This window comes from Heloderma suspectum, chromosome 14, assembly GCF_057233095.1.
Source record: "Heloderma suspectum isolate Gila_16-S chromosome 14, 16-S_ref, whole genome shotgun sequence".
In the NCBI taxonomy this organism is placed as follows: Eukaryota; Metazoa; Chordata; class Lepidosauria; order Squamata; family Helodermatidae; genus Heloderma; species Heloderma suspectum.
The window spans coordinates 4217201-4229240 of record NC_139471.1 but is presented as its reverse complement, the minus strand read 5'-3'; the positions used below and the strand labels follow the sequence as shown (position 1 = coordinate 4229240).

The following is a 12040-nucleotide window of genomic DNA, read 5'->3' as shown; positions in this document are numbered from 1 at the left end:
GGCTACGCCCCTGATGCCACTTGGTCCTCGCCTGGAGGATGATTTTCCTGGCACATCCGCTGGCAACCATTTCGTCTGCTCCAACTGGAGAAGGCCCTCACTCAGCAAAGCCGCTTTGCCTGCCCCTCGCTTTCTCCCACTGGGCAGGTGAAGCGGCCAGGCTTTGCTTGCCCACCCTGTCAGGAGCTCCATTGGGAGGGGAGCGGCGTACAGGGAAATCTCCGTTATCTCCTACCACAGATCGGAGATAACATGGGGATTACGTTCCCTGCCTCCTTGCAAGGCCCCCAGTAACCACCAGCCTGGGGGCGGAGCCTGGGGAGGAGAGTAGGTGGGGCCTGAAGAGTGAAGCCAAGCCTATACGGGCCAGAGACTGCCCACAGATGGAATATTGTGTTGGCAAAATGGGGTCATGCCCCTACATCACTGGGAGATGCGCTTGTTCCCATGAGAACCTACCGTCCCATTTCCTTCGTCTCTGGTCGTGCCGACGCCATTTTAATCATGTCCCTCAGGAGAAGGAGCCCACCTTCTTTGATCAGCAGGGGGCAGTATTTGTCCGCTGTAAATGGGAGGAACACAGGTGGTTGGATATTCCTTTGCTGCCCAACACCACTACGTTATAAAAACAATAAAAGAGACCTTGTTGTGCTCTCAAAAAGGGGCTAACGTTGGGTCTGACTTGGTTCCTGGAGAACCAGGGAGATGAGAAGAGAGGAGTGAAAAAGAAGATGGAGGGAAGAGATATGTCCTTTCCCCACTAAACAGTATGTGTGTGTGTGTATATATAGATTAGATAGATAGATAGATAGATAGATAGATAGATAGATAGATAGATAGATAGATAGATATCCCTTAAAGGCAGCCTAAAAATGCAGCCCTTATGTTGATAGTGAAACCTGCAAGCAAACTTATGTACTTATTTTTACACACACACACACACACACACACACACACACAGTTGGATCCAGACTTAAGTAGTAATTAGAGCTAACTTAAGTCCCATTGATTTCAATTAATCTACTTTAAGTCCGGGTTCGGACAATCAGCGGGGGGGAAACGCAGCCTTGGTTGTTTCCTTCACGCGTGCCAGTCGCGCGCCTGAGATTACCATGTCATCCGAACCCGGCATGCGGTTCGAGCATCCTGCATTTTCACCCAGCCTACAACCCATGGCAGTATGGTTTGTAGGGTGGGTGTAAATGCACTATGCCCGCCTCGCGTGCTGAGTTTGCACATGGCAACCCGCAATGCGGGTAGCTAGGGTCATCCCGGTCGCACGACCAGCGTGTGTGGGAGGCAGGGGAAACCACCGACGCTGCGTTGTTTCCTCCACTGATCATCTGAACAATCCCTAAGTTTGGATCCACAGCCATTTCCCCAAGTGTTTAAAGCATTGTTTTTTAATTGTACGCTCCTTCTTTTTTGCATTTTTACATTACTTTACGCGAATGCTAAGTGGCCCTGAAAAAAAAGACTGGAAAGGTGAGATGCGCGTCTATTAAGAGTAAAACATTAAGATGACGTATTAACACCCCCACCCCACCCCCTGAGGTATTATTTCCATACAGGCGTGCTCTGAATGCCTCTGATCTAATACCAGCTGCCACCGTTGAAGGACTTACGGTAGACAGAGACGAGGTTGTACAGCGCCCAAGAAGCCCAGTGCTGGCTGACTGGGGAGATACCTTGAGGAATGAGTCTAAGGATTGGCTCAAAGGACCTGTGCACACGACAAAAAAAGGGGGATCAGGGCAGGCGGGGGTGGGGGAGGAAATGGGGGTGGGGAAATGGGGGGATGGAAACCAAACATTTGAAGCTTGTTGAGGGGAAAACATGCCTATGTTCCTGAATCCAGTAACAGTCAAAACACCTGCTTTCAGAGATCACATTTATCCCACAAAGAGGCTAAACGTATTCCTACAAAGATCGTTGTCATCATGTCATTTGGTGTTCATCATTACTAGATATAGTGATGATAGCCATGGGCACAGATGGCTTTTAAAGGGGATCAGACTTTTTTTTTTTAGTGGGTGCGTCTACCCCATGTAGCAGGGGTGCAGAATCTCAGGCCAAAACAGCCCTCCTGGGTTTCCCAGACAGCCCCACCCTCTTCAACAGCCCCCACCCCCTTCCCCCCAACCACTGACTGGTGGTTTCCTGGCTTTTGTGCAGTTTTTCCTCCACTCCAAAAGGTTGAAATGCCCCTCCTAAGGCTGAGTTACTGGCAGGAAGAGCTTTCAGCTCAAACAGGCTGGTATTTTTGGCTCCGGCCCTTTTGCCTCTGACCCCACCCATCACTGGAATGCGGCCCCTGAGAGCTTCTCCAAAATGGAATCCGGCCCTCTGGCTGAAAGAGGTTTAACACCTGTGACCTGCAGCAGGGGGAGCAACTGGTGGCCCTCCAACCTACAACTCCCATCATCCCTCACCACTGGCTAACCAGCTAGGGGTGATGGGAGTTGTAGGCCAAAACATCTGAAGGGCTAGAAGCAGCCCATCCCTGATCTTCAGCTTGCTGGTGGCTGGGACTCCTATCAAGGATGCTGGTCAGATTCAGTGGAGCACTTCCTATGGTTCTTAAGCAAGGGTGCAAATGCCGGATCACTCGACACAGTGTTGTTCTGCCCTAAGAGATCCCCAAAATGCATCTTCGACTTGGAAGTGACCAGCCAATCACAAGCCTTCTAATAAAAGAACAACCGCAGTGAAACAAACAAAACTGAAGTCAGACTGCCTCTGGTTTAAAAGCAGCAATAAGCGATCACAGCCTATGGTTAAAAAAAAGAAAGAAAAAAGGGCAGATTCCTGTTAGGGAGTCGTATCCCAGAACAACTAAAGGCCGTTCCCCTTTCACGCCCACAATACAGTCTCTCGCCACCTGTAATTGATGTTTCTCCTGGAATTGACGTCCCAGCGCTGAATAGCTGCCCACATCCTGTCCACAACTTCCTCTCTGTGCGGCTCACAGATCATCCAGGCCTCTGGCCCATCGAACATGATGTGGGAGAGAACCCCACAGGCGTTGTACGACACTTCAATCCCGTCTGCTTCGCTGTCCAACAGGTTGCTGTCATGGAACGTGCCCAAATATTGGAAACTTCTAGGACCTCAGACCTGTGGCCAAACCAGCCCCTTGGGGTTTCCCAGATGGCCCCGCCCCCTTCCCCCTTCCCCATGCCCCACCCCCTTTCGTCCGACCTCCGGTCCTCTGGTGGTTTCCCAGCGTTCGTTCAGCTTTTCTCCCCATTCAAAAATATTGAAATGCCTCTCTTAAGTAAGACCTTTAAGCTAAAATAGGCAGGTATTTTCAGGGTCAAGCTAAGGATTACTTTTGTCTTCAGAGTTTTAAAGCAGTTAGTGGGCACAATAACACAGGTGACTCAGGGTGCAGAGTTAACTGACAGCTCTGGATGTATCAAAGAAACGTGTGTGTGTGTGTGTGTGTGTGTGTGTGAGGGTATGTTGCCTAACAGCCAGGTGGCTATTCTTTTTAGCCTAATATGTGCATGTGTGTCTGTATCAAACAACTAGCACTTTCATTATGTTCTGTAGTAGTTGTGGTTTCATTCCGATAGAAGCCTGGCCTGATCTGCTCTGCTGTTTTATATTTCTGACTGCTTAGTCTGTTTATTAGTCTGTTTTTGACTTGGTAACATTTGCCAAGCCCTAAGCCTGTTCATTTACTGCAAAGCTCTGGTTACTTCAAGTTCCCTTCAGCTCAGAAGTATAATTTAGGGTGCTCAGCAGGAGGGTGTCCTTCTGTTGCTTTGTATTAGTAAATAATTGGGAGTCAGAAACCCTTGCTGATCTACTGCAAATCACCTAGGGTTCTCCGAGACCTACCAGCTTCCCACCCCTGTATTAGATGATTCTGCAAGGAATACTCTCCAGTACACTGTTAGGACTCCACCCACAAAGTAATTTCTGGCTGCAGGGCCTGGCTCACACAGCAATCATGCAGAACAACATTTTAAGTGCCAGAGGCAGCAGCAGCAGCCACCTTTTGAGCCTTAATGCCGGACGAGGGACGCACCTGAATACACTGATGAACTGGGAAGTCATAAGTTGTGGGCGGAGCTCTTGCACCTCTGCTACGTTTCCCAGAAGGCCCAGCATGTTGCGGTGCAGCTCCTGCTTGTTAGGAAATTCCTGAAGTAAAAAACAGCGAGAGTAATGGAATCAGAGCGGAATCCAGAGTAGTCATTGCATCCAAACGCCCAGCCTGAGGCAATACAGGTAAGGAAGAGAATCTTGCTGGGAGGGTGACTAGCAAGCAGGGATATCCTGATTATCTCCAATGAGAGACTGGAGACAACACGCAGATTCCTCTCCCCAGGACAGGGGGTGGAGCTTGGAGTGAGGCACAACCCTCCACGGGCTGGGGGATGGGAAAACGGAAAGGCCTACAGGGAAAGGACACGGCCCTATCAGGAGATGAGAATATACTGCAACATTTTGTTCCATGACCAACGTCTTCTGATACTATTTTGAAATTTATTTACATGCTTGAAACATTTTTTTCAAGGCCAAAACTCTACACACCTTCAAGCACTCCAAGAATAGCTTCATGCCGCTATAATTGAGGAACATTTCACAGTTGTTGGGGGTCTCATCCGTGATGTTCCACAAGGCGCTCCAGGAGAACTCCATCACCTGGTCACACTGCCAGAGCAGAGGAAAAGAGGGGGAAAAAAGGTTCAGTCACGAGGGACGCAGGATACGATGCAAGAAGTCCACGTGCAAGAGCCGCTTCAGAGACCAGGTGCCCTGTGGAGGAAGAAAAGGAAAAGCAGCAGCTGGACACTAGTACTGTAACGGCTGCTGCAGAACTCATGGCACTTTCCGCTAAAGCATGGGTGAAGAACCTCCGGCCCGCGGAGTTTCCCCACGCGGCCCTCGGAACCTCCTCCAGAGGCCAGGGCTAGTCGAGCGACTACAGGAAGCTTGTGTGACCCATGCCCTGCCATACCAAAGGCAACCTGTTCTCCCTATATGATAGCCCAGACTGCAAGAACAAGGAGATTGTCAAGTTCCCAGCAAGCCACAACGCAAGGGCGAGCTCAGGTCTGCTCAACTTGTCACCACTTGTGCTGGCCTGCACGAGAGTGATTTTCCACTGTCATGGCCTCTTTCATTGTGTTGTATTTTAAAGCGGTCTTAAAATATGAATTTAAATAAACAAACACCAGTACGATTAAAACACCCACACCTAGCCGTTAACGCTTGAGACTTATTTTTTTCAGGGAGCCAGATCTTACCATTTTATCCACCAATTTCTTCTGAATCAGCTTCAACATTGTCTGTTGGCAGAAAACAAGCAAGAAGAAGTTACATACAAGGTTTGTGAATTGCAGAAAGGAAAATTATGACCAACGGTAATCACCAGATATGATTTTAAGATTCTCTCCTGCTCTTAGTTCTGCTGTTGGTGATGTTTTGAACGTTTTCCAGTTGTGCTGAAAGTTTTCCAAAAAATGTAAAAGCTTTCACATTGTTTTCAGTTTTAATTGTAAGTCACCTTGAGAGCTCTGTTTGGGCTGAAAGGTGACTCATAAATTGAGAGATAGCTAGATAGACAGACAGGATTAGCATCAGTTTAACCAGAGAACTCCTTAAAGTGGAGTTAAATAAAGCAATAGTAGTGTTTTCTGTTCTTTGAATTACCATAAAGTGCACTCCAATACACTCCAATGCTGTTCATGTAACCTTAATGCACTTTGAATGAAGGTAGGAACTGTTTGTCAAGGTTTAGTTTTTATTAGAGGGACTACTGATGAGTTGCACGTAGCACACGGAAAGGAGTTAATTAAGTAAGGGCTCAGTACTAAAGTCCCTGGGAGGGTGCTGGAATTCCAGTGTTGGAACTCAGATGTTGAAGAGGGCAAAAAGGAGGCAATTCTGGAAGTGCTCCAGGAGAGTGTTAAGATCCATGGCATTCAAAGCTCTCCCATTTCCCAGAACAGGAGAAAAACTATGCCAACGCTGGAGTTGGCATGGTTTATTTCCCTCCAAGTGAGAGGGAAGACAGATAGGGCGACAAATCTGCATGTTTTCCCCATGTTCAAGCAGTTGCGTCAAAATGCTCATCTTTCTTTAAACCTCTGGGATGGCTTGAGCCAGGGATGTTGAACCTCAGGTTCATGGGCCCAATCCAGCCCGCCTGTGGTTCCAATATGGCCGTCCGAAGTTCCCCAGATGGCTATGCCCCCTTCCCCCCACCCCAACATCACCAATCATTTGGTGATTTTACGTCTTTTGCACTGGTTTTTCCTGTTCTAAGAGAATTAGATGCCTCTCATAAGGCACAGTCACTGGCAGTAGGAGCTTGAAGCTAAAATATGCTGGCAGTTTTGGCCCCACACATTTTGCGCTTGGCTCCGCCCACCCCCAGAATGTGGCCCCAAAGAGCCTCTCTGAAACTGAATTTGGCCCTCAGGCTGAAAGAGGTCCAACACCCCTGGCTTGAGCAAAAAAATCACGGGCACCTAGAGAGGAGGGAAAAGACCCGCCAGAGGAAGATTCTTTGACAGAAATTCCAGCGGCCCAGGTTGGCGATAAGCAGCCGTCTTGGGGGCCATACCAACCATGACAAACCCCATCTTGCCCACGGCCTCCTTGTGGTCGTTGTCCACCTGGCACACCAGGGCGTTGCAGAGGTGCACAGCAATACGCTGGATCGACTCGTCCTGCCGTGTCGGGTTGAGGATGTTCAGGAGAAGCTCATTGACCCGGCGATACTGGAATTCCAGCTCCTCTGGGATGTTGAAGTTGCACAGGGTCAGACAGCAGTTCCGCTGCACCTGGGAAGAAGGAAGCAAGGGTGAGTGGTTGCCAGCCAGAAAGGGCCATCCTGCAGCCAGCAACGCTTATGCCGGGGGTGCAGAAACTCCGACCCGCCGGCCTGAGCTCCCCAATTTGGCCCAGAGCCTCCTTGTGTTCCTACAGGGATTCCCAAGCTCAGGGGAGACCTCTTCGGAGGAGGAGCACCCCCTCACCTACAGAAGATCTGGGGCAACCTGAGGGGTCCGGTGGCAGGGATGTCTCCCAAGAACCCCTTTAACTCTGTCCCAAGCCCACCCGTGGTCCGAGACATTCCTCCCTCCACCCATGGTCCATCAGAGCACCGGCAGCAGTGATGGATCAGGTGGGGATGCTGAGATCCGTCTCCAGAGCATAGCCTTTAGCCCAGGGCATACTCATGAGAAAGAGTCTACTCAGGAGAAAGAAGACTCAGCTGGGGCTCCTGACAAGGGAGACCCAGCTGCTACTGGGGAATCAGGCACAGCCAGCATATAAGCTCCCCATCTGCCTCAGACCTTTGCTGGGGTAACAGCTCCCATAGAGCTATTTTGGCTCCAGTTACAGGCCCTGAATGTCCTGCTGATAGCAACAGTTACGCCAGGGGTGCAGAACCTGCGGTCCGTGAGCCTAATAAAGCCTGCCGGGCTCCCCAATTCGGCCTGGAGCCTCCTTGGGTTTCTCCCAGGGGAGGGGCTTGGTTTCAAAGCCCCGCCCCCTGGAGGAATCCCCCCAAAGAAATCCCCACTGTTCTCTCTGATCTAACAGTGGGGATCCCCTTGTGTGCCAAACTCCCTCCCATTGGGACTTAGCCAGCACCAGACAAGTTCCCTTCTCCACGCTGGGGGAGGCATGAAACTCTGTGCCTCTGCCAGCGCAGAGAAAGGTTAAAATACGGGGGGTGGGATTATACCAGTGGGTGTGGCCTGTTCCTACTAGGCTCCGCCCCATTACCTATGAGGCAACATTCCAACAGTCCCAGACTCCACCCCCTGACTCTCCGTATCTCCGCAAAGTGAGATGATAAATTGTAAGACAGTGACGAGTGACACAGAAGTGACGACTGATTAAAACAAATAAACAAGTGGGGAATGAGACGAGGCTTAGAAGCAGGTCTCCGTGGACGTCTGAGTCCAGCCCTATGAACCTGGTGTGATTTGGCAGCTGCCAAAGCTCCCTGAAGGACCGCCTTCTCCCATACCAGCCTGCCTGCGCCCTGAGGTCGTCAGCAAGGGCCCCCCTCACTTGCCTGCTGCCAAGGGTGGTTAGGCTGGTGAGTACAAGGGAGAGGGCCTTCTCAGGGGTGGCCCCGCACCTCTGGAGTTGGCTTCCATCGGGGGTTCATCAGACCCCTTCTTTACAGGTCTTCAGGAAAGCTCTGAAGACCCACCTGTTTTCTCCGGCCTTCCAGTTCTCTCGGTATGTTCTGTTTATATCGAGCAGTATCCCAGAGGGCGCTGCGCCCCTGCTGATTCCGCCCCGCAAGCAGTATCCACCGCTTGCGCAACCAAGACTGAGTGCTTCTGGAAGCAACTGGAAACAAGCAGAAGTACTAGTTTCTGGAATGGGGCAGGCCAGCGAAGCTCGCACAACGGAGCTCCGCCAACCTGTCCAGATCTGGCAACTGGCAGTTCCACTCATTTCAGGGCTTCCTCTAGGAAGCGTTAAATCTCCGTTGCGCAAGAGGTGGGTCCTGCTCACGCAATGGAATCGGCGGGTGGAGCTGCTTGTGGAACCGACCCGACGGGGGCGCAGTGCCTCGCTGGACACTGCCCACAGATTTTTATTTGTATTCTGTTTTAGTGGATTTTTACTGAATATGTTCTTATGGATCTTTACTCCTGAACCCCACCTTGAGAGGGTTCCACCCTTGAAGGCGGCTTAGAAATCATGTCCAATAAATAGAATCAGAACTTACGGTTACTTCCTGGTAAGACTCCATGCCGTTCAGCACCACCTGAATGACCTGCCGCCGCAGCTTGATGGTCTGCTCCATGCGGTACTCCGAGTTGGTGAGGTAGAAGAGGGCAGCGCTGCCAGTCACCTGGATGTTTTTGTCGTACTTGTGACACTTGAGAGCGGTGATGACGAGCTGCAGAAATGGGGCGCAAAGTCTGACCTTATTACATGTCTTTTTTTTCCTGCCCACTCATGTTACGCAAAGAGAGACTGATAGCTGAAAATAAGGGACCAGACCATCTACACGCACATCCTGCAGCACCTCCACGTTTCAGGAGCTGTATTCCTCTCGGTACCCATGGCTGGGAAGAGACAACGTGGGAAGGCGATTGCTGTTTACGACCCACTTGTGGTGGGTTCTGGTGAGAGCCCAGTGTGGTGTTGTGGTTAGAGTGTCGGACTGGGGAGACCTGGGTTCAAGTCCCCACTCGACCATGAAGCTCACTGGGTAACTTTGGGCCCACCACAGACTCTCAGCCCTAACCTACCTCACAAGGTTGTTGTGGGGATAAAATGGAGGGGAGCAGGAGGAACATGTAGGCTGCCTTGGGCTCCTTGGTGGAAAAGGCAGGATATAAATGTAACACAATAAACAAAAATAAATTAAAAAAATACAACTGTGCAGAAGAGAATGCTGGACTGACGGAACTTTGCTATGACCGCGCATATTCCATGTTGTCATGGAAGAGACATCTACCAAAACCTATTAACCATGATAGCCAGTGATGCAGTTAGGAAACGTTAAGACTCTGGACTTAGGGCGCAATCCTATGAGGATGGCTGCAAGCCTCTGAACTTAAGGGCTTATGGCCATCCAGTGCAGAGCGGCAGGGGTGGTGGAGACGATCTTTTCCTCCATGCTCCTTCCGCTTTGCATTTCATCTAGATGGGCTTTTTTGCCCATCTAGCTGAGGCATTGGGGAGGGGGGGGAAGGAGGTTGGGGAGGCCAGAGGGTTCTTCGTAAGCTGGGCTCATAAGCTGTGGTTCCTCCGATGGGATCACCACTCTTACCTTCCCTCCGAGGTCTCTTTTCCATGACCTTGGTTCTCTCCCCTCCAGCTACGAGGGGGACAGAGAGAGGGTGGGGAGCTCGTACTCTTGGGTCTGAGATTGGAGCGCTGACTCCAACCTTGGATCCAGGAATCCAAACTATCCTATGGCCCCCCAAACCCTGTCTAGGAGCCATAGGATTGCTCTCCCCATGGCCTATTGTATCCCAGGCTCCCAGGCCCTCCTGAATTTTATTTCTTAAGATGCTTTTTAATTAAAAAAAAAAAATAAGTGGGAGGCTGGCGTGTTGCAAAGTGCGTCCTGCCAGCGCCATCTTTATTTGGCTTCATTAGAGTGGGTTTGTGTTTTGGAGCTCAGACCCCCACCTCTGCTTTGGACTTAAGACCTTGGGCAAGTGACTTTTCTTTCAGCCTCACCAGTTTGCCTTCTGAGAAATGGCCGTTTTGTGACTGGCCATGCCCATCATGGCAGCCATTTTGTGAACACACAAGCCCCAACCCCATGACAGCCATTTTGTGAGAGCACCCACGACCCTCTCTCAAAATTCCAAATGTGCCCACTGACCCAAAAAGCCACTGACCCTCGAATCAAAGCCAAATGCACCAAGCCTCAGCACTTCCCTTGGGATGCACAAACTCACCTTGAGGGCCCGCAGCAGTTGGTTGCAGCGCTCAATGCGGGCGATGTCGAAGAGGAGGTTGATGGCTCGAGACGTGATTTCGGGTCGGTGTTCGGTATATGCCTCAATGGCGTTGAGCACCTGCTCTTCGTTCTTATCACCAGTCACCTGATATCAAAAATGAGAATATCCAGACATGGGAATTAACGAAGGAACTGACCAAAGTGGCCTATGTAGAAATGTACGCATACAGCCCGTCTCCTGACATTCCGTCAGGCTACAGCGCAACACACAGCCCCCCATGGCCACTTCTGCAGCTCCGTTTCCCCTGCCAAATTTGCCCTGGTGGCAGCAAAAAACAGGGCGATTTTGCAAGGAAAAAGGGCACGTGGGGTCCCCATGAGAACTGTTTCCATGGAAAATTGCTGTACTTTTTGCTGCTGTGGTGAAGGCAGCAACAAATTCAGCAGGAGTTTCAGTAGCACGAAACAGAACCCAGGGAAGATAGAAAGAGGCTTGATTTCTCAATGGCTGGAGTCACCAAGAGAAGAAAGCAGCTTTAGCCCCCACCCCAGCGGTGAACCCAGTTATTTTTAAAATTATATATGGAAAAATACATGGACATAACATTAATCTTGGCTACAAATTAAGGCCTGCACCCTCACCTGCAGCATAGGGATAATGACCTAGCTAACAGAGCTGTTGTGAGAATTACAACAAGATAAAGACCACAAAGTGCTCTAAAGGATGCTTTGGACTTCAACTCCCAAAAGCCCCTCCCAACATGGCCAATGGTCAGGAATGCTGAGAGTTGAAGACCAAAACAACTTTCTGCCGAGCCCTGCTCTAAAGTGTAATATAAATGCTAAATACGCTACTGCTATGTGCTCTGACATGGGCAGATTCTCAGGTAGCTCCTAGATTCTCATGTTGTTCCGGAGGGTGGAGATTATTTGTATCTTCTAAATCTGGCTTTACCTTGTAAGCTGGGATATGCGACAGACGGCAGAGAGAGGTCTCAAAGAGGCCCAGGAACTGGAGTGGCCGCTTCAAGTTCCTGAAGGGGGTGATGCTGCTTGTTTCTGGATTGGTGCTGGAGGTGAAACAAAAGAACCGGTCATGTATGGGGCAGGCAGTGGGTCAATCTAGCCCCACATTGCCCACTCTGATGGGCAGCAGCTTTCAAAGGTCCTAGATCCGGTAACCCAACATCCCCTTCACTGGAAATGCCGTGGACTGAAGTTGGGAATTTCTGCATGCAAAGCGTGTGCTCTGCCACTGAGCTACAGCTCTTCCCCATCGTCTCAGGGGTCCCCAAGCATTTTGGACTGGTGGGAGCATTTGGAATTTTGAGAGAGCGTCATAGGTGCTCTCACAAAATGGCTGCCATGGGACGTGGGGCTTGCCCATTCATCAAATGGCTGCCAGGGTGAGCATGGCCAGTCACAAAACACTCATTTCCCAGCAGGCAAACTGAGACTAAAAGAGAAGTCACTTCCCCAAGAACCAAAGTTCTTGGTTCTTGGTTTATTTGGAACACAAATAAAGATGGCACCAGAAGGCAGCCCTTTGCTTTGCAGCAAGCCAGCCTCCCCCCGGTGTAGCAGTAAATTTTAACGTGCAGGCGCTCGCCATGAGAGCCCCAGCAG

The 12040-nt window shown here is 50.4% G+C and overlaps 1 protein-coding gene across 1 annotated transcript in view; it reads right to left on the bottom strand.

Annotated features, from left to right (window-relative positions):
* The window catches only part of ZER1 (zyg-11 related cell cycle regulator), a 34857-nt gene that overhangs the window by 5676 nt on the left and 17141 nt on the right, over positions 1-12040 (bottom strand). Inside the window, exons 6-15 of the mRNA XM_084821260.1 lie at positions 11370-11484; positions 10413-10559; positions 8720-8893; positions 6588-6803; positions 5262-5303; positions 4546-4665; positions 4037-4152; positions 2882-3070; positions 1626-1723; positions 460-562 (exon numbers count right to left, since the gene is read on the bottom strand). Coding sequence (XP_084677386.1) covers positions 460-562; positions 1626-1723; positions 2882-3070; positions 4037-4152; positions 4546-4665; positions 5262-5303; positions 6588-6803; positions 8720-8893; positions 10413-10559; positions 11370-11484 — 1320 coding nt within the window. The remainder of the gene's footprint in view (positions 1-459; positions 563-1625; positions 1724-2881; positions 3071-4036; positions 4153-4545; positions 4666-5261; positions 5304-6587; positions 6804-8719; positions 8894-10412; positions 10560-11369; positions 11485-12040) is intronic.